This window comes from Sus scrofa, chromosome 13, assembly GCF_000003025.6.
Source record: "Sus scrofa isolate TJ Tabasco breed Duroc chromosome 13, Sscrofa11.1, whole genome shotgun sequence".
Lineage (NCBI taxonomy): Eukaryota > Metazoa > Chordata > Mammalia > Artiodactyla > Suidae > Sus > Sus scrofa.
This window is the reverse complement of record NC_010455.5, coordinates 24372253-24395674: the sequence shown is the minus strand read 5'-3', so window position 1 is coordinate 24395674 and position 23422 is coordinate 24372253. Positions and strand designations below refer to the sequence as shown.

At 41.1% G+C, this 23422-nt stretch overlaps 1 protein-coding gene across 2 annotated transcripts in view; it reads right to left on the bottom strand.

Moving 5' to 3' along the window:
- Positions 1 to 23422, bottom strand: part of MYRIP (myosin VIIA and Rab interacting protein) — a 209170-nt gene that overhangs the window by 161069 nt on the left and 24679 nt on the right. For both annotated transcript variants that reach the window (XM_021068254.1, NM_001161754.1), the window contains 1 exon segment: positions 12898 to 13041. In XM_021068254.1, the coding sequence (XP_020923913.1) occupies positions 12898 to 13007 (110 nt within the window). In that variant the 5' untranslated portion in view covers positions 13008 to 13041.

Below are 23422 nucleotides of genomic sequence, written 5' to 3'. Positions count from 1 at the left end.
TGCTCATTTGCTGGGTTGCTTTAGACAAGCTTAACTCCTAAGGACTCAATTCTTTTTTATAAAATTAGCAGGTTATACTTGAAGTCAGGACTGATTTTTAAAACTTACTTTAGCTCCAAAATCCCATCATTTATTCTGGAATATTCTCTCTCTACATCAGAGAGGAAACTAAAATTTCCTTGAATGGCAGATTAGAGCAAAGCACCTTCAGAGTGAAGGGACTCAGGGAAGGGGACCAGTCCATGTGATTCACTAAGAAGCAGGCCAGCACGTTTCTGTCATGGCTCAGCGGTAACGATCCCAACTAGTATCCACGAGGATGCGGGATTCATTCTTTGGCCTCACTCAGTGGGTTAAGGATCTGGTGTTGCCAGGAGCTGTGGTGTAGGTCACAGATGCTGCCTGGATTCCAACTTGCTGTGGCTGTGGTGTAGGCCAGAGGCTGCAGCTCCAATTAGACCCTTGGCCTGGGAACTTCCATATGAGGTGGCGGGTGCGGCCTTAAAAAGAAAAAAAAAGAGAAGCAGCAGCAGGCCAGAAGGGAAGCCCTGCCCTGTCTATTCAAGGCAGAAACCACCTTCAAGGCAGAAAGATTTCTCCAGGAGAAAACAAACAGTCTCAGTGGCTGCATCTAAGGCCAATTAGCACTTCTGGGGTTGCTATGTATTGTCAGAGCTTCTACTTCCTATTTAAAAGCTCCTCTTTTGTCTTGAGGTTGTCAAAACAGAAAGTATGATTTTTCTCAGAAATTCACTCTTCGTTTGCCTACTGGCCTGTTTTCTACTTCATATAGAAATGTTTTGTTTCTATAATCATAAAGAAATCAAAAAGCTACCAAACAGTTCCTGTAGAAGGTACCCAAGGAAAGAGAAATGCATAAAACCCCCACCCCCAAATAAAAGGCATGAGAGTCTCCGATTCCTAGGAAAAAAAAATCCTGGCAGCCAAGAGTCTCCTCTGGCCACAGTGGGTCAGCACACAGGTGAATGTACAGAATGAAGGAAGACATCAAAGGTCTAAATAATTAACCATTGGCTGTAAAACAAACACCAGCATTTCTATTCTGCCTGTAGAAAATCATCTAATAGCCAAAGGGGGGAATGTATCTTGCCTAAGGAAAAGATAAACCATGAAACCATTTGAATTTACTAAATAGATATGAAAATTTAAAGGGAACCCTATTTAATTCACGGACCCAATATACCAGCCCGGAGTTAAGGCACAAACAGACCTCACCCTGAGTTCTTGTGAGCCCTTACCGCATTCTAGGGGCACTGTCCATGGGGCTTCCTATGCGTTAATTCACTTAACCTCCTCACATTCCCGTCAGGTACCCTCATCATCCTCAGTGTACAGTAGGAAAAGTGGAGGCACAAAAAGATGAAGGAACATGCCCAAGGTCACACGTCAGGTGACAGTTCTCTAGTTATAAAACAAGCCAGCATCAATGGACCTGTAGTTATATTTTCAGCAAGACAAGCAGTGCCACTGAGCATCTGGCATTCAATACCACTCCTGTACCTCCACTCTGAGATTCATATAAAATGAATAAATACTGTATGAAGGAAAAAAGGAAGATTAAAAATACAGTCAACAATGAAATGACTCTGTCTCCTTCTCCCTCCTGCTCTCTCATTTGGGAGAATGTGGCAGAGGCCAAGGACACACCATTCCAGCACTAACTCCAGAGGGGGCTGGAACCACAGGCCCTGCCAACCTGCTAGGCAGGGCACAGCACCTGGAAACCCAGGATCCGGCTAGACATGCAGGAGCCAGGAATTGTGGCTCTAGCCTGAGGCCTAGAGATAAGATTCAGCCAGAGAAGGAGGCTTGGGTCCTTATAAACAGCTGATGCAGAATGGGAGCCAGTAAATCAGGCCAGGAGGGCACAGTGAACTGCAGAGGACTGGGCTCATTGGGGGACCTGAGGTGCAACACTTCTGGGGATTTAAGGAATTAATCAGATTCCCAGCAAAGGAATCTCGAGGCTGGAGTAGAAATTCACAAGTGAAAAAAGGAATTCATTAGCAGTTATGGTGAGCTTCAGAGAGGATGTTCATGAATGTCCTTCATGATGGAATCAGCTTGGAAACTGGACCAGGAGATGGACCTGAGCTGAGTCAGGAGGCGAAGGCAGCTGCTGGCAAGGGCCTGCTCTCAGGAACTGAAGGTCATAGGGACGAGGAAGCTGTCATTCCAGCAACACAGCACAGGGTGCAGGTGAAACTCTGACCTTCACACTGTCAATCTGTGCTCCCCAACTTTGCATTTCAGACCATTTCTGGCTAAATCATTGTGGATGTGCCTGAATTACCGCAGTTGAAGAAAGCTGCTTTCATGATAGCTGCAGAAACTTCCCTCCTTATTCTCTTTCAAGACCCCGAGTTCTACACACACCAGATGCCACAGAAGTGCTTTCTGGAGCCAGAGGTCTGAAGAATGACGGTCCGGCCAAGAATTAGCACCACAAAAGCTTTATCAGAGCCCAGCAGAGTTGGCGGTGGAAAAGTAAATAAAATCAGGAACTTAGAGCCACAAAAGCAATCTAGGAGAAGATTGTTAATAAAGAATATGGGATTATGAGGAGAAGGTATCCAGTCTACAAACTAGTACCTTTGAAGGGTTACAAATTCAAAAGTAAATAAGAGCATCAGTATGATTCTTTTTCTATATTATAAGCACATTTGCAGCATCAAACTCTTGGCCATTTTCAAAAGCAGACCTCCACAGGCAAACATGTGATAGCTTATAGTTTTATGGTACCAGAGACATACAAATGACGAATATGAAGCCATCCTAAGGCCACTTCATTATTTCAAAAGTCTTAGCATATGCTTGGTCAACCGTTAACATCAAAGAAACATCAAAGGGTCTATTCCATCTTGAGATGTGCAAACCCTCCATGGTGAAGGGTGGCTCCACTATAGTTTGCTTTCCTTTTAAACTGTACAGGAACGCCAATACCAAGCCGCTACTCTGAGATCACCTTTATGTGACAGATATGACATTTCTTTTTCTTTTCTTTTTTTTTTTTTTTTTTTGTTGTTGTTGTTGTTGTTGCTATTTCTTGGGCCGCTCCCACGGCATATGGAGGTTCCCAGGCTAGGGGTCTAATCGGAGCTGTAGCCACCGGCCTACGCCAGAGCCACAGCAACGCGGGATCCGAGCCGCGTCTGCAACCTACACCACAGCTCACGGCAACGACGGATCGTTAACCCACTGAGCAAGGGCAGGGACCAAACCCGCAACCTCATGGTTCCTAGTCGGATTCGTTAACCACTGCGCCACGACGGGAACTCCAGATATGATATTTCTTGATAGCAAAGGTCAATACACAATTAGGTAAGACTTTCACTGGATCTTTCAGATACCTATAAACCTCACAAAGAAGAAGATCAGCCTCAAACAAAATTGGGGAAGAAAGCTTACTTTCTATCCATTCCAAACTTCTTAACCTAGCATTCCAAACCAGTGCTGGCCAATAAAAAAATAACGGGAGCCATATATATAAAGTCTTCTAGTAGCAACATTTTTAAAAAGTTTTTGAGGAGTTCCCATCGTGGCACAGTGGAAATGAATCTGACTAGGAACCATGAGGTTGCGGGTTCGATCCCTGGCCTTGCTCAGTGGGTTAAGGATCCGGCGTTGCCGTGAGCTGTGGTGTAGGTTGCAGATGCGGCTTGGATCCCCTGTTGCTGTGGCTCTGGTGTAGGCCGGAGGCTACAGCTCCAATTCAACCCCTAGCCTGGGAACCTCCATATGCTGTGGGAGCAGCCCTAGAAATGGCAAAAAGACAAAAAAATAAAAAATAAATAAAAAGTTTTTGATAAGTGAAATTAATTTTAATTACACATTTTAGTTGTAATTTAGATACATTTCAATGCATTTTCAACAGAAAATTATTGAGCTATTTTACACTCTTTTTCATACTAGATTTTTGAAATCCAGAGTGTATTTTACATTTAGACTACATTTATTTGAAGTGCTTAATGCCACATATGATTAATGACTACTGTACTGTCCCAGCTACCCTTCCCTATATTCTAACTTAAACCCTAAAAATAGTGCCCCACTCCTGAACATATCCCAGTTTCAGCAGATAACCAGATTTTCTAAGATGGCCTTAATTTTACCCATTCTGTCCCGTGGTGCCCGAGTGCCCTTGTTTTCAATACCAAGGCAGTATGCTGCTCTAGCCCTGGAGTGATGCTGCCTAGGTTTGCTCCTACCTTTCACGATGTACAATCTGGGCCAGTTTTTAACTTCTTTTTAGAGCCTCTCTTTCCCCATTTTGGAAATGGATAAGAACAGTGCTTTTCTCAGAGTTGCTGGGAATGAAAGGAGTGATATTCTTGGAACACTATATTCAACATGCTTAGCAATGGTAGAAAAAGAACTGCTACCAAATAAGTCACCTCCTCCGCTGCCCCACCACAGCTCCTGATTGGGGCTGAGAAAACATGCCCTCTTCTCTCCATATCACTTTGCCCAGGATGCTCCCTGCTGCCCAGACCTTTGTTTCAATCCTCTTAAAGAATTCTGCCTACCTTCAAGGACCAAATCAAATGCACCTCTCCTCTAAGAAGTCTTTCATTTTTCCTACCTCCCACCTCCAAGTTGGAAGTATTCCGTGGGCCTGCCTTCATGTTTTTATTTCTCTCTCTCTGTAGCATCCTAACTATTCATATAAGACTTTAGCTCACCTTCTGGATTGTCCTCAAGGGTTAAGGCACTTATTAACTTTGTGACCCTCCTCCCTCTCTCCCCTACCCTGTCATCCCCTCACATTTCTCCCAGGAGGCTCCTGACATTCAGTAGATGATTCTGAAGCAAATGAATGGATATCCAACAGCTTTAATTTAATACATCTGACCTTTTCATTATTAAAAATACCAGTAATAAGTAAAAAGGAGAGTTTTTAAAAATCTCTGAGGTCCCCTCTAGTTTTGAGATTGATACTCTGTATGTTACCCATGTCCCACTTCTGAGGTCCCCATACCTGCCCTACACAAGTCTCCAGGCCTTCCCCCATCACAAAGTGACTTTCAAACAAAGCCATGTCTGACCTTCCACTCCACCATAGATCGCAATTGCTCTGGGCTTTGTTATTTCAGAGGTCTGACCAGCTAGCCAACCTGATCCAGCAATGCAGAGAAGGAATTTCTTTTCTTTTTTTTTTTTTTTTTTTGGTCTTTTTAGGGCTGCACTTGCGGCATATGGAGATTCCCAGGCTAGGGGTCAAATTGGAGCTGTAGCTGCCAGTCTATGCCACAGCCACAGCAACATGGGATCAGAGTTCCATCTGCAGCCTACACCACAGCTCATGGCAATGCTGGATCTTTAACCCACTGAGCGAGGCCAGGGATTGAACCAGCATCCTCATGGATGCTAGTCAGATTCATTTCCGCTGAGACATGAAGGAAACTCCAGAGGAAGGAATTCTTGCCTGGGGCATTCCCTCGTAGCAGATGCATCACCTGGATGGGTTAATGCTACAGTGTTAGCGTGGAATCTCAGGAGCTATAATGGGCCAGCCAGTGAGGAGGCGTATGGCAGATGCACTCTGTGAACACATAGTTATTTCATAAATCATGGAGTATATCTGTTCCAACTGAGTAAAATACGAGGCAATCTGACTTCCAGCTTCAAAGAAGGCTATGACCAGGAGTGTTCGTTAATTCATTCCATCCATTTAAGCGTCCAAACCAGGGACCTTGAGAACAAAGGGATTTTACTATTTGAAAAAAGAAACTTCTTGAAAAATTACGTTCATGTAAGAAAATTTTAATTTGTTTAAAATGAATTTTGAATGAAGAGCACTAACTCATTTTATTAAAAGCACTGTGTTCTTTCTACCTTATAAAATCATGATTCAACCTCAAAGGCATTTCTGTTATAACAGACTAGAAACACAAAGCATTTCTAGTTGGGGAGAGGCTCTGCTTCCTGGACCTTCCACACCCTGTGGAAGCTCTTAGTTTCTCATGGGAGATGGACAGTTGGCCCCCACACCCTGCTGCTGAGGTGGCAGAGGTAGTACAGGCCATGTCAGCATGTGAGTAACAGAAACAGGTCTCTGAATGCATTGATCCGCTTCTTAATGCAGGCCAAGGAGGAGGAATTTACACACAACAGCTGCTGAGCCTCCCCCAGAAAGCCCAGGCAGGAAGGTGCCTTGCCACTCACACCCTCCATCCTCCCCTCCCTTCCTTCCCCTGGCCTGGCCCAGCCTGGGCCCCGCAGTCCTTGGCAGGCATAAGCACATTCTCAGTTCAGCAAATCCTGACAATTAATGGCCAGGCCCAGTTACGGGAAACCATTTCATCAAATCTAACCTCTGCTCCCCCATAGACCAAGTCCATTAGAGCACCAGCAAATCTTTGGAAGTTATCCAGATGCTAACTAGCTTCTGGCAAGTGCATTTTAAATGAGAAATTTTAAAGGCTGGGCTATCTCATAAACATCTCAATCTGAATACCAGAGTACTGTGCAATTAACACCCATTTTTAAAATCACTTTGTCAACGTGCCTGACAATATAAAATCACAGGGTGATTGATATGATTCTGGTGTAAGCTTGGAGATTGTTCCACAGGTGTCTTTTGCTACACAAGGGGCCAGATGGAAGAAGAAGACCAGGAGTCCTGGCATCAGGAACCTCAGGTCCAGGACAGACTCCACCACTAACTGCCTATGGACCCCCAGCCTACTTTTGCAGCTGCAAAGTTAAGGGTGGGGCAAAATGAATAGTTTGTCCCTTTCAGCTCCCAGAAACTATATCAGTCAAAGTAACACCAGGCTATGCTTCTGTAACAAATAAACCCCAGAGGCCTCGGTGATTTAACCCAACAAAAGTTTCTTTCTGACACAAAGTCCTCCGCTGATCATCAGAAACTCCCCTCCAACTAGTGTTTCAAGGGTCAGGCTCCCTCCATCTGATGATCAGTGGTCGAAGGATCCATATACACGTTGATCTGATCCCAGGCATGCTCTAGGTACACGCTGCACACAAGGAGGTCTCTTCCTGTCTGCACCTCCCCTATGCTCCCCCGTGGGCCTGTAAGTTAGAGTGACCAGTGGGTTCCAGATGACAGTCTAGGCAAACAATTAGTAAACTCGCCTCCTTCCCAAGATTGCTTTAAAATAACAGCAAAGCCATAAAAGTGTAATGAATTCATAAAAGTAAAAAGAAAAGGAGACCAATTAGCCACCTACAGATTTCCATGAAGATCTGAAAAAGGGAGCAGCAAACACTATTTTCTCTTTTCTTTTTAAATTTTTTAAATTACAGTTGATTTACAATCTTCTGTCCATTTCTGTTATACAGCAAAGTGGGCCCAGTTATACATACATATACATTCTTTTTCTCATATCTTCCATCATTTTCTATAAAAGTGATTGGATATAGTTCTCTGAGCTATACAGCAGGATCTCATTGCCTATCCACTCCAGATGCAGTTTGCATCTGCTAACTCCAAACTCCCAGTCCATCCTACTCCCTCCCGCTTGGCAACCACAAGTCTGTTCTCTAAGTCCATGAGTTTGTTTCTTTCCTATAGATAGGTTCATTTGTGCCATATATTAGATTCAACAAATAAGTGATATCATAGGGTATTTGTCTTTCTCTTTCTGACTTACTTCACTTACTATGAGAATCTAGAGTTCCATCCATGTTCCTGCAAATGGCATTATTTTATTCTTTTTATGGCCAAGTACTACTCCATTGTGTCTATATACCACATTTTCTTGATCCATTCATCTGGACATTTAGGTTGTTTCCACGTCTTGTATATTGTGAATAGTGCTGCAGTGAACATAGGGATGCATGTATCTTCTTCAGTGAAAGTTTTGTCTGGACATATGCCCAGAAGTGGGATTGCTGGATCATATGGTAGTTCTATATTTAGTTTTCTGAGGTACCTCCATACTGTTTTCCATAGTGGTTGTACCAATGTATATTCCCACCAATAGTGCAGGAGGGTTCCCTTTTTATCCACCCTCTCCAGCATTTTGTTATTTCTAGACTTACTAATGAAAGCCATTCCGACTGGTGTGAGGTGGTGCCTCATTGTATGCAAACACTCTTTTTAGTCATAAGAACTTAAGGGCTGTGTATTAATTTTCACCATGAGTGTCAACCTCTGAACAAAATAGGACAGTCTCAGGTTTATGTTTGCAGAATAGCCCCTGAATGGCCTCAACCTTGAATATAAAAGTAAAGGTACTACAGGGACAGATGTGAGATGAAGAAAGTGGAAGGGGTGATAGAGGGAAGGTAGGGGCACCATATGCATACCTGCACTGCCCAAACCCAGAAAGGTTGGTCAAAGGGGATGGAATGAGACCCAGAGTTTTCCGTACATTAACTTGAAAGATGACCAATAGAAAACCACACCAAAAGTAATAATATAACCATCAAGAAGCAAAAGGCAAAGGTAGTCTAAGTATGTGACCAAAATCCCTACCATTCAGAGCAGAAAAATGAAAGCCTGCCTAAAACTGACACATCGAGAAAGAGCAACATAAGCATATAATTTAGTTTTATGGCGGTAATGCTAGGAAGACTTCAGAACCAAGGACAAAACCGATTAAATGTGGAACGGAGGATGAGCACTTTTCATGATAAGGTCTTCTTTACTATTTTTGTTTTTTTATTGTTTGTGTGAAATCATCTGATAAAAAGTAAAAACAGAATAAAATAAATTGGAGTTCCTGTCGTGGTTCAGTGGTTAACAAACCCGACTAGTATCTATGAGGATGCGGGTTCGATCCCTGGCCTTGCTCAGTGGGTTAAGGATCTGACATTGCTGTGAGCTGTGGTGTAGGTCACAGATGCAGCTCAGATCCTGCGTGGCTGTGGCTCTGGCCCAGGCCAGCGGCTACAGTTCCAATTCGACCCCTATCCTGGGAACCTCTATATGCCGTAGGTGCCGCCCTAAAAAGCCAAAAAAAAAAAAAAAAAAAAAAAAAAGAATAAAACTAATCAAGCATATTGTATATTTTCTACCCATTCGCCTGATTTTTCTAGATTAGACCCCAAGCCCTTGGAGGTAGGAGCAGGGGTCAAAACATGTCTTTTGTTCTCCAGTTTGCGCCATCCACAGCTTTAACACTACAGTGTGTCTTGGAAAATGCAATCAATACTTACTCTATTCAACTTGTATATAAGTACCCCCTCCACTGTCTGGTACTACATGTCCACTATTCTCAGGCCCTCCCAGTCTTCTGTCTTCCCCTCAAATAGTCCTACTACACCTATAGCCTTTAATGGGATTAATGTTCAAAACCTCACATCCCCAGTGCTGGGAAAGCAGGTCATCTTGTGATACAGGGTCCACGGAGTCACCTTACATAGGAAGACCTATGACTATGCATATACATAGGAGCTGATACACCCAATTGTGGTATGACTGTGCCCATTATGGGAGTTGGGGGCAGGACTCCCCTACTTGCCCAGAAGCACAGTTTTGAAAGGCTTAATCCACTCTATATAATTCAGAGAATGTGGGAAACAGAATCCTGTGTGATTCTGAGAAAGCTGTATAACCTCTCTGGGTTTGGGTGCCTTCATGTAAATGGGGATCTCCCTTATGGGGACTCCTGTGAGGAATCAATAATTGTAACTGTGCAGAGTGCCCAGGACAGTGCCAGCTCACAGTGATTGCTTTATACCTTCTAGTTATCTTTCCGTGAATTTATTTCAGTGACCTAATTGTGCTGAATTCTTTGGCCCTGCTCTCTCTCTTTCCCCATCATATGTTCTGAGGACATTTAATTCACACATTCACCACCTATTTATTTACTACACATTACGTCAACACCAAAGAACCTATCATTAGAAACACCATGTAATCTCTACACCCAAACACTATGTAATCTCTACACCAAACCTAATCAGAGAAACTAGGTAAATAAAGAACAGCGGGCCAGGAAAAAGAAATACAATTCATTTGAAACCTTAAACCAAAAATCTTCTATTCTGAGTCTTACGTTCATTGAAGCAAATATTAAAGAATTCAAAAATGCTTTTTACAACACAGCTTCCGAGACTCTTTCACCCACAATCCAAGCAATGCAGAGAGGCAGGAAATGTTTGACAACTGCAGTGGTTTTGAGTCTGGATTTATTGCTGCCTGGTTTGGGCTCTAGCTAAGGCTTGGATTTTGTTCCACTACTGCACTCCCCCGGTCCCCAGCTCCCTCCCTCGCAGCCCCTCTAGAAACAAAGAAGGCACTTCCCTGAATCAGAACTTGATATTTGCCATGAGTTCCTCCTGGCTCGATGTTACCCCAGAAAGCAGCCTAGCTCCGTCCCTCACTTCCTTCAAGTCTGGAGAGAGAGAGAGCTTCCTTTTTGAGTGCCCCTTGCCTATCCCAGGCTGGTTTCTTCCCCCTTTCCCTGCTCCCTCCTTCTTTGTGGCTCTCACCTCTACCTAATACTTATAAATACATTTGTATTTATTTACTCCCCTTCTCCTTCCCCTCCCTCTAGGACAGCACTAGCCAGTAGAAATATAATGTGAGACATGTCTAAGTTTTCTAGTAGCCATATTTTAAAAACAAACAGGGAAAATTCATTTAAACATTTCTTCTTTAATCTTGTATATCCAAAGCATTGGTATTTCAAAATGTAATCAGTCTAAAAATTATGCATGAGATATCTTTTTTTTATTTTAATGCTTTTTATTTTTTCCATTATAGTTGGTTCACAGTGTTCTGATAATTTTCTACTGTACAGCAAAGTGACCCAGTCACACACACACACACACACACACACATATACACACATTCCTTTTCTTGCATTATCCTCCATCATGTTCTATCACAAGTGACTAGATATAGTTCCCTGTGCTATACAGCAGGATCTCATTGCTTATCCACTCCAAATGCAATAGTTTGCATCTATTAACCCCAGACTTCCAGTCCATCCCATTCCCTCCCCCTCCCTCTGTTCTCCAAGTCCTGCATGAGATATCTTACGTTTTTGGTACAAATTTTTGATGTCTGGTGTGTATACTTCTACTGCATCTCCATTCAGATTCACCCTGTCACAAATACTCAGAAGCCAACTGTGTTGGTGGTTAGGGCACGGGTAGAGCAGCTCTGGAATATAAGCTCCATAGGGTGATGACTTATTTTGCTCACTCTTATGGACCCAACAGCTAGAACAGTGCTTGGCACATGGTTTTAAATCAACTCGTTATTTATTTAACAGATTTTTTGAGGAGTTCCCATTGTGGCTCGGCAGTAATGAGCCCAACTAGTATCCATGAAGACACGGGTTTGATTCCTGGCCTTGCTCAGTGGGTTAAAGGATACAGCATTACTGGAGCTGTGTTGTAGGTTGCAAATGCAGCTCGGGTCCCACATTTCTGTGGCTGTGGAGTAGGCCAGCAGCTGTAGCTCCAATTGAACCCCTACCTGGGAACTTCCATATGCTGCAGGTGTGGCCCTTAAAAGCAAAAAAAAAAACCAACCCAAACAAACAAACATATTTCTTGTCTTCCATCTAATAAAGCATGTATTGAATATATACAGTATGGGGGAAGAACATGGTAGAAATAAAGGTAATTACACTACGGTGTTTACAATCTAGGGAAGGAAATATTCTAAAACAACAGAAAGTCTCAGAAACCCCAAAGGAAAAGGAAAACAAGTTATGTCAATGTTAAAGCAGAGCAGGAAAGGGCATGATTAGAGCCGAAATGGGGCACCAGCTGGAGGAGTGGAGGCAGGAGGCTTGTAAAGAAGATTACTACAGTGACAAGGATGAAGAGTCACAAGGCTGGACCAGGATAGGGTTGAGAGAGATGTTGAGGAAGCAGTGGTCCCCCTGCCCTGCCTGGGGACCACTCCAGGGAGGAATGATAAAGACAGAGGTTTTGAGCTCAGTGGCTAAGGATGGGAGACGGTGCCACGACAAACCTGTGGAATCCTGGGGAGGGGTGATGGGTTTGTGGAGGAGGAGAGCTAATGACGACTTGCCATCGGGCTCTAACACACGAGGCCCAACACATAACCACACTGCCATCATTGTGACTTCTTCCCAACTTAGGCAGCAAAAGTACTTCCAAGAACATTCCACGAGGAAATAGCAACTGCAGAGGAGTCACAAGACGCCCCTCTCTTGGTCTCTGTTTTCTCCTCTATAAAGTGAGGAGGGTGAGGCTGAGCCAGGTGACCCTTCCCAGTCTGATGGTCACTTAGCACCATGGTAGCTGAGATTGATTGATTTCTTTCTTCCTTCCCTCCCTCCTTCCCTCCTTCCTTCCTTCCTTACTTCCTTTCTTTCTTTGGTCGTTTTACGGCTGCACTTGCAGCATACAGAGGTTCCCAGGCTAGGTTCCCACCGCCGGCCTACGCCAGAGCCACGGCATCACCAGATCTGAGCTGCATCTGCGACCTACACCACAGCTCATGGCAATGCTGGATCCTTAACCCACTGAGGGAGGCCAGGGATCAAATCCACAACCTCATGGTTCCCAGTTGGATTCGTTTCTGCTGAGCCACGGCAGGAACTCTGGTAGCTGAGATTTTTAAAAGAAGAATATACAGCTAAGAGTCTAATTCTCCTGCTCATATAACACTTGGTTATTCTTCAGTAGTATCCGTGGGCAGAAAAATTAAAGCCAGCAAGCTCAAAACAGCCACTAATTTACAATGTGAGCAGCCCAAACAGATCCTTGACTGCTAGTGTGAACAGTCACATTCCTGAGCTGGCACTGTGATGGGCAGTGTTAAAGCTGACCAGCATGACTACAAAGGGAAAAACAGTCTTATGTGTGTTTACTGGACGTAAAGACTTTGAAAGCAAGGCTAGCAGCAAGGAACACTCAGGAAGCCTGTTTCACTTGTCCACATACAGTCACTGTACCCATGTAGAAACAGAAGCATCTTACCTGAGTCGCTCTTCCTCTTTTTTTCGGAGATTGAAGTCTCGCTGGACCACCTGGAGAACATGCTCTGTTTCATCATCGGTCAGACCAGACAGGTCCAGCTTCCTCCCCATGACTTAACACCAAACCGAGATGATGAAACGAGACCTGAGACATCAAAGGAAAAACCACAGATTGAGGTCAAGATAAAAGTTCACCATGGGTAAAATAAACCAATGTTGTTATTAGAATTTAATGCAGTGTTTATGTAAGGTAGGATCTTGCTCTGTTCTTATATTCAGCAAATATTTACAGACAACCTCAGCAAAGCTGCAGAGGAAAAGAGACCGGTTACCTAACAGATCATCAACAGTGTCATTTATCCCAACTCTCAAATTAGAAAAAAAATAAACGTTATTCTTTTCAACCAAATAAACAGCATATATGGTGTGGATTTCCACAAAGCACAAGAGACAATTCCAACACTTCTAAAGTTCCATGGTTTGAAGTTTGAAGTTTTAAATACTACATGTAATTGCAAGATAAAGTAAATGATACTTTGAAGAATATCCTATATACGCTATATCCCTTGAAGTTTTCATCATATGATGATGAAATATAAACTAGAAATCAATACTTTCTTTTGCAATAAAAAATATATATATAGTAAAATAATCTTAGCTATTTTCTCAATATGAGAAAAGATAATACTTCAAAGACATACTTCCCAGCAGTGCATACCTAAAAATTATAGGAAATAATATTTTTAAAAATTATTTTTAAAGAATGGCTGAAATCAAATAAATAATTCAAGAAAATTGCCTAGACCTGAAGGGCATCACAAACATAAATGCAAACATCCTCCACAAAGCATTAGAGGAACCAATGCGGCAAGATTCAAAAGCATTATTACACACCATGACCAAATGAGTGTTAGCTAAGCATTTCAAGTTTAGTTAAGCATTCGAAAATCAATCAGAGTAATTCACCACATTAACAGAATAAGAGGGGACAATCACATGACCATCTCAATAAATGTAGAAAAAGCATTTGACAAAATTCAATGCCCATTCCCAACAGAAACCCTCTGAAAACTGAAACAGGAGGGAAACTTCCTTGGTCATATAAAAGGCATTTTAAAAAGAGCAGCAAAAACCTGCAATTAACCTCATACTCAATGATGAAAGACTATTTCTTCCAAAGATCAGGAAAAGGGCAAGAATGGCCACTCTTACAACCTCTACTCAGTACTGAATGTCTTCATTATAAAGTAAAATTAATTAAGGTAGGGTGTTACTGGCATACAGGTAGGTGTATTAGTACAGGTAGTTAGGCTAGGGCTGCTATAACAGAGCGCCACAGACTAGGTGGCTTAAATGACAGAAATGTTTTTTCTCACAGTCTTGAAGGCCAGAAGTCTGAGATCAAGACTGGCAGCCAATTTCTCCTGATGCATCTCTCTTTGGCTTATAAATGGCCATTTTACTTTCATGGTCTTCTTTCTGTGCACATTTGTGTCTCAATTTTTTGATCTTATAAGGACACCAGTAGTATTAGGGTCCAACCCTAATACCCTCATTCCCTCATTTTAACTTAACTACCTCTTTAACTATCCTATCTCCAAATACAGTCATAATCTGAGGTATTGAGGTTAGGACTCCAACATATGAATCATATGAATTTGGCAGGGGACACAACTCAACCCATAACACTTCATCCTTTGTCCCTCCCAGATTATCATGTTCTTCTCGCATGCAAAATCCACTAGCCACAACAGTCTTAACCTATTATAGCATCAGCTTCAGGTCCAAATTCTCATCTCATTATCCTCTAAATCAGGTATTGATGATTAATCTTTAGGCAAAATTCCCTTCCAGTTGTGAACTTGTGAAACCGGATGAGTTATCTGCTAGCAAAATAGAACAGTGGGGCAGGTATTGGATAGACATTCCATTCTAGCTGGGAGAAAATGGAAAGGAGAAAGGAGTCTTCAGTCTCAAGCAAGTTTGAAAGGAGGGCAAATTCCACTAGAATTTTTTTTTTTTTTTTTTTGGTCTTTTTGTCCTTTTAGGGCTGCACCCCTAGCATATGGAGTTTCCCAGGCTAGGGGTCTAATCGGAACTATAGCCTACACCAGAGCCACAGCAATGCCCGATCTGAGCCGTGTCTGTGACCTATACCACAGCTCATGACAATGCCAGACCCTTAACCCACTGAGCAAGGCCAAGGATCAAACCCACAATCTCATGGTTCCTAGTCGGATGTGTCTCCGCCGTACCATGATGGGAACTCCAGATTTTTTTTTTTTTTTTTAGTTATACTTGACATACAATCATACAATACTATAATAGTTTTAGGTGTACAACATAGTGATTCACTATTTTTATACACTATGAAATAATCACAAGTCTGGTTACCATCCATCACCACACAAGGTTGTTATAACATTATGGACTGTATTCCCCATACACTTTTTGTGTACTTTTCCCCTGTGTATAATCTATTATTTATTTGTTTATTGTATTTATTTTTAATAATTTTTACTCCACATATACTCTGTGGCTTATTTATTTTGTAATTGGAAGTTTGTACCTACCTCTTAATTTCTTCACCCATCTCATCTGTGCCCCTGACGCCTTCTGTTCCAGCCACCACCAGTTTGTTCTCTGTATTTATGAGTCTGTTCTTTGTTTTGTTCGTTTAAAGCTCAGGAATAATCCTCTTTGGCCCCAAGCTCTGTCCTCTAAGCCCATGAGGGTAACTGTCCCACCCCCTTGACTCTGCTTATAGCCACAGCAGCTTGGCCTGCTCTTGGTAACTCAGGAGGGACAGTCCCACCCCCAGGTCATGGTGACAGTGGCCACCCTGCAGACCTCTGATTTGTCTTCAGGATCATTCTTCCCTTTTCTTGAAGGATAAAACATGTTTGTAGCCAGATAGTTCTACTGGCCCATCCTGTAGACCTCTCAGAAGTTCAACACCTTCCTTCATTTGTCCTGTCTCTATTTAGTCTAAGCTGGCAGTGCTTCTGTTGACACAACTTCTCAAAAACGTTGGCTTCCCATACAATTCACAGAAGGCAAGCTGTCAGTTAAGAGGGTCCTCTACAGATCTGTCCTGGATGACTGTGTCTCTATTCCGGCTTCACACTCTAATCACATTAGCAAACAGTTGCCCAACCACACCTCTGTTGCTCTCGACAGACTTTCTCATTTTTGCAATATGGATAGAGAGAATTTTCCAAATCTTCCAGTTCTGATTCCTTTTGTGTAATTCCTTCTTCAATTCACCTCTCTCCTCTTACATCTTACTATAGCAGCAAGGACAAACCAGTCTTTCATACTTAGTTTAGAATTCTCCTCAGCTAAATACCCAAGTTCATCATCACTTGCAAGTCTTACTTTCCACAAAGCACTGGAATACAATCCGACAAAGTCTCTGCCTCTTTTATAACAAGGAACGTCTTTCCTCTAGCTTCCAATAACATCTTCTTCATTTCCATCTGAAATCTCTCATAGTCATATTTCTACCAACACTCTGCTCTTGATGGTAGATGCATTCTCTCAGATGAGAGACGCTTTCTCTATGGCGCTTCTCTTTTCTTCCTCCGTCCTCACTATAATCACCTTTAACACCCAAATTTCCTCAAGACAACCTAGGCTTTTTCTAACATTCACCTCAAAACTCTTCCAGCCCTTATCATTATCCAGAGTCACATCCTCATTTTTATATAGAAGAAACAAATGGCCAATACACATATAAAAAGATGCATAATTTCTTTGGTAGTTATAGAAGTGCAATTACAACTGTATTTCACACCACCAAAACAGTCTTTATGAAGTGTTGACAGGAGGAAAGACGATTTTGCTATAGTGAGTATAAATTGGTATCACCTTGTAAAATTAGGTATCATTTTCAAAGTTGAAGATGTATGTACCCTATGAATTAGCATTTCTGCCACACTTAGGTATATATATTCCTCAGATATATTCTTGTAAATATGCATCCACAGATAGGAATTGGGTTGAATCATATAAAATATATAGGTACCTATAAAAATGCCTATTTTCACATAGTTCAACCTAACAAAGTGCACTGATAGCAGTTGCATTCAAAATAGCAAAAAACGAAAAATAAATAAAGCCTGTAAACCACCCCAAACATCCATAAACAGGAAAAAAGATAAACAAATAGCGTATACTTGTTTCATACAATGGAATACGCCACTGCAGTGAAAAAGAACATCCCATGACTGTATTCAACAAGGATGAATCTTTAAAACATGCTGTTGTGACAGAAAAGCCATATGTACATACATGTATAGCATGAATATAGTATGACTTCTTTTACATAAAGTTAAAAAGCATAGAAAGGTATAACTGATTTCACTTAGCTGAAACACTAAATCATTACAATGTTAATATATTGTAACACTGTAAATCAAACTATATTCATAATAAATTTTTTAAATTGAAAAACAACATAGAAAGGTAAGAATACATATTTTTTAGGAATAAATGTGATAACAAAACAAAATGGGACTTCTGTGGAGGAGAGATATTTGACTGTGGATAATCATACATGGGCTTTAAAGCTGTCCATGATGTTATTTCTCATTGGGAGAAGAGTGTTACTGCTATTGCTACTTATATTAAAGTCCTGAGTTGCACACATTTTTGTCTGTAAGGTTACTTTCATATGTATATAAAGTAAAATAAACCTAACATTAAACAAAAATAACCTCATCTCATAATTAAAGCAAATATTTGTTTTGTGGCTTTTTTTGGCTTTTTATGTTTGTTTTTTAGAAACATTTATTGAAGTATCGTTTATTTACAATGTTGTATTAATTTCTGCTGTACAGCAAAGTGATTCAGGAATACACTTGTAGATTCTTTTTCATACTCTTTTCCATTACAGTTTATCACAGGATATTGAACATAGCTCCCTGTGCCATACAGAGGGAACTTGTTGTTTATTCATCCTATATATAATAATTTTCCTCTGCTAATATGAAACTCCCAACCCTTCCCTCCACCATCCCTCCCTTGCCCTTGGCAACCACAGGTCTGTTCTCTATGCCTGTGAGTCTGTTTCTGTTTTGTAGATATGTTAATTTGTGTCATATTTTAGATTCCACATATAAGTGATATCATATGGGATTTGTCTTTCTTTTTCTGACTTCGCATCTTCTGTATCCATTCCTCTGTTGATGGACATTTAGTTTGGTTCAATGTCTTGACTACTGCAAATAGTGCTGCAGTGAACATAGGGGGTGCATGAATCTTTTTGAATTATGTTTTTCTCTGGATATATGCCCAAGAATGGGATTGTTGGAGCATATGATAGTTCTATATGTTCTCCATAGTGGTTGTACCAATTTACATTTTCACCAACAGTGTAGGAGGGTTCCCTTTTCTCCACACCTTCTCCAGAATTTATCATTGGTAGACTTTTTGATGATGGTCATTCTGACTAGTGTGAGGTGATACCTCATTTTAGTTTTAATTTGCATTTCTCTAATAATAAGCAATGTTGAGCATCCTTTTATGTGCTTTTTGGCCATTTGTCTGTCTTTGGAGTTATGTCTATTTAGATATTCTGACCATTTTTTGATTGGGCTGCTTTTTTGATAAAAAGCTATATGAGATTTTTGTATATTTTGAACATTAACCCCTTTTCAGTTGCTTTGTTTGTAAATACTTTCTCCCATTCTGTGGGTTGTCTTTTTGTATTGTTTATGGTTTTCTTTGCTGTGCAAAAGCGTTTTAGGTTTAATTAGGTCCTACTTGTTTATTTTCGTTTTTATTCTCAATCTGTAAGAGGTGGATTTGAAAAGATAATGCTGAGATTTATGTCAGAGAGTGTCCTGCTTATATTTTCCGCTAAGAGTGTTATAGTATCTAGTCTTACATTTAGGTTTTTAATCTATTTTGAGTTTATTTTTATGTATGGTGTTAGAGAATGTTCTAACTTCATTCTGCTACATGTTGCAATCCAGTTTTCCCCGCACTTAATGAAGAGGCTGTCTTTCCTCCATTGTATATTCTTGCCTCCTTTGTCATAGATTTATTGACCATAGGTGAGGAGGTTTATTTCTGGGCTTTCTGTCCTGTTCCATTGATCTGTATTTCTGTTTTTGTGCAAATACCATACTGTTTTGATGACTGTAGCTTTCTATAGTCTAAAGTCAGGGAGCCTGATTCATCCAACTCCATTTTTCTTTCTCAGGATTGCAGATGCTTTTAAGTTTGACTAGGTCCCATTTGTTTATTTTTGTAAAGCAAACATTTGACATCCTGCCTCATAATTAATATATGATAACTAAAGCAAATATTTGAAATACTGTTTAAGAAATATGCTGAAAATTATAATAAAAATGATAATGATTTTAATAGTTACCGCTATTAGTTGAATACCTACTACGTTCCAGATGCTTTAGCATTTCATACAGCATTTAATATTCTTAACTCCCACAGAGTCCTACTGGCAATTCACTACAATCACTATCACTTATGATAAATGATGAGAAAATGCAGGCTCATAGTTACATGTTCTTATGAAGACAAATGACAGATGACAGCTAGGGTCTAACTGTGCCTTGTCTGGGTCAGGATCAAGGCCTTTACTCCATGCACAGGTCTTTCTGTGAGATGCAGAGGCAAACTCTATACCTCAGGTTTTCAAACTTAAGGTCTGGAGCTCCGAGCCTCTTTTTCTAGCACTCAGCAGCTAAGGACAGGATCCCATTACTTGTTGCTATTCAGAAGGTGATCTGCCCTTTTCATTTCCAAATAATGGCAATACACTTAGAGAACAGAACAGTTTCAGTCCTTAAAAGTCTTTTGTTCAATGTGTTAAAACTTTATGACTGTATGATACAAACATCTCAAGATTTAACCAACAAATCACAATAGGAATTCTAACTATTTTTTAAAAAAAAGGATTTTTTTCCACACTGGTAATGCTGTTTGTCAAATGTAAATCTTTGGTCTACTTTGCCCAGATTGTGTTGAGGGTGGGGTTGGGTAGATGCGGAGAGAGCCTAGTGCACTGCTGATCTGAGGAAGCGAATTAGAAATGACTCCACCTCTAGGCTGCTTGGAAAAGGAGAAGAAGTTTCATAGCTACCCTCTTCTAGTCTCCTGATGGGCAGGAAGAAACAGATTAGAAGGCACAGGGAAAATGCAGACTGACTGCTTCCTTTAAAACACCCCCATTAAAGGTGATAATGGCACTTTGGATTTTACCAGAAGGTGACATGTCTGTTCCCTTCACTTCACTTTACTGGCTTTTGGTTTCTGAGGATTCTAAATGAGATTTTAAGATGCCCAGTTAGTAAAAGACAGAAGTGGCACTTTTGATCATATCAAATCTAAAAAGAATAATCGAGACTCAAGAGGGATAAATGGTTTCTGTAAAGACATAAATAAAGTAGCTGTAAATTCACAAGACTGAGAATAATGAGAAACCTTTTTGGGAAATGGCCAGAGCGTCCTCCTCTTCCTACAGTAGACACAATTAGATTCCCTTGTACAACAAGAGAAATAGCATCATAGAGCTGGCAGAGCCTCAGTGTCCATGAGTCAGAGTTCATGAAGGTATGACTCTCTCATTTAAAGATGACAGAGTGTAAGCCCAGGAGAAGGAAACAGTTTCCCAGACACAGAACTGGTTCAGATGCTCTAACTTCCAGATGGTGCCCCTGGATTTCTCTGGCTTATACCCAGCTAAGATGGCAGCAGAGAGAATATATTTTAAATTTTAATAATGAGAAAATTAATAAACCTCAAGATTTAATTTATTACCATTTCCCTAAAGTGTGTTTCTTGGGTCACTGTTCCTGCAAGTGTTCTGAGAAAGAAGATCTCTGATGAAATAAATCTGAGAAATGCTTCAATGGCACTGGCTAAAACCAAAAGGTCTAACTTAATTGGCATATATTAAAGCACCTGTCCCAGAATCTTCCTACTGGGGATTCTTAGAGTCCAGTTTGCCTCCCCAGAGGTATCAGCTTCTTGGGTTAGATGAACCCTCGCTGGCTTCCAGCATAGGATATAGCTACAGAGAACTGGAAAGTCCTAGGGGCACATGTCATTAAATCCCAGTAAATCTCTAGCTGGTCTGACAGCCTACCTACATGGGAAAGGAGACTGGAGAGAATTTAATCCTCAGCTGAAACATAAACATTGTCATTTCTTGGCAGAAATCAAGATCAGAAAACCTGAAGACATGACATTGTTCATTTCACACTAAAAGACTTATCAGTCACTTTATCACCAACTAGAGGATAAGCTTCTGCTGAGACCCAAAGAAACTCCTGTTATCATATTCTCCTGTTGCTCAAGGAGCTGATGAAGCATTTGCTAAAATGAAACTCATAAATAAAGGGTGTTTGGAGTTTTCAATGGAAAAAATCCAAGTAAGCTAGGGATAAGGTGAATGAAACATAGTGATTTTTTAGAACTACCTAGAATTTGCATCGAAGTTCATTTTTTGGTTTCCTTTGGCTTCCTTTAATTATAGGATTTGGGAGAAAGACTTGAATATGAGTGAAAATATCCTTTTAAATAAGTATTTCCTAAAATGGATAGAAAATTTGTAGTTCCCGTTATGGCTCAGCAGAAGTGAACCTGACTAGTATCAGTGAGGATGCAGGTTTGATCCCTGGCCTTGCTTAGTGGGTTAAGGATCCGGCATGTAGGTTGCAGACATGGCGTGGATCCTGTGTTGCTGTGGCTGTGGTGTCAGCCGGCAGCTGCAGCTCCAATTGGATCCCTAGCCTGGGATCTTACTTATGCTGCAATTTGGCCCTAAAAAAAAAGATAGAAAATTTAACACTAAAACAAAATCTCTACTAACCTTATGGCACTCCCACAGCCAAAAGGAAACATCTATTACGAAACTCAGGCTTATCTCTGGTTAAAGGAAAATATTATTCTATCTTCATCACTTGAGAATTCTGTGCCATGTCAGCTATTAACATGGAAAGGAATAAGGATGCCTGCTGCAACCTGATCCAGCCCTTCTGAACATCCATATCCCCGCAAATTATTTAGTCCAAACCAGACATCTTCTCCTTCCCCCTTTTAGGACAAAGTAAGGATATCTGGAAGGATTGCACTTTGCTAAAGAGGTTTTCCAAGAACAGAAAAAGACAACACTTTCTTGCTTGAGATCCCAAGCCCTTTCCATCTGATTGAACTCTGGCTGCCTCTCCAGCCATGCCCCCGTGCTTAACCTAGATATGATGACATTCCAGTCAGACTACACTACCTCCAGTCCCTCCCAGCACTGTGGGCATCAGGGCTCTATCTTTGTCATTTCACCTAGGAAATCCCTCCCCCCTCCCCATTTAGGATCCATCTCTACTCTAGAAAACTTCCCAGGCCAGCCTAGGTGCCCCCATTTTCTACTGCCCACCTTCTGCCTTGGCTGTTTCGTGCTGCTGGTCTACAACTGTCTGCTATGATAGAACTCTTTGAAGGAAGGGACCATATATTGTCAATCCTATTTCCTCTGTGTCCAGTCAAGAAGATATTGAATAAAAGTTTTTTGAGGGTGATGAGAAATTTGGGGGAAGGGATAGCAGTACCTTGAGCTTATCAGAGAATGCACTGCATCCTACAGATACTGTTATTTAATAATAATAAAACTGTGAAAGGTAGAATTATCAGTCCTACATTACAAATGATAAAACTGATGCTTTGCTCAATTAAACCCTTGCCTAATGCAATGCCATTAGAAGTCATTGGAAGTCAAAGAGGTGGAGTCAGATCTGATTTGAGTCTGGGTCTATGGAGCTACTTCAAGCGCAGGAATCCTCAAACATCTCTCTTGATTGATAGATAAATATCAGAATCTCACTAGATCCTGAAGCCACCTCTCAGATGACATAACTTCTCACGGTCCTATTTACTACTTTATAAATCTTTACCAGCTGAATTTCCAAACATCGACTGAACATTTGAAAAGATTTAGTAGGTGAAGAGGAGTTCCTCATAGACCCTGAATTTTAAGCGTGGTATATATTCTGTTCATATCAAGCTGCCTACCAGGCTCTGAGCAGTTCAGGTAGTTCCCATAAACATGTGCTTGGCTTTCTTTAGCCCAGTAGCCACACCCTCCCACCAACAACAGTTTGGTAACTCCATCCAACTTTGTTCTTAGGAACTTGCACTCCTATATTTCCTGTGGTCTTGGCGGAACTGTCCACTTTTGTCTCTTCAGGTAAAATATAAGCTTAAGGCTCATGCCAGATTGTCTGAGGGAGACCTTCTCCCCTCAAATTTTAATCCTGTACCAAGTAACTCAAAGGCTGTTTATAGTTAGAGCTGAGTAAGTCCAAAAGCCCCTCCATGGGGAAGTTCTCCATCTGTTCATACTACCAAGTACCAAGAACCTTAAGAGCCATCCTAGTTCTCGCTCAGAAGCCTCCATGTCTCCTTCCAAAAACTTCCTTGTTTTGCTTGAGTTAGGTAAAGGTTATTCCTGTCCCTTGTAATTAAAAAAAAAAAAATTCAAACTGGTATAACCACATGGAATAATA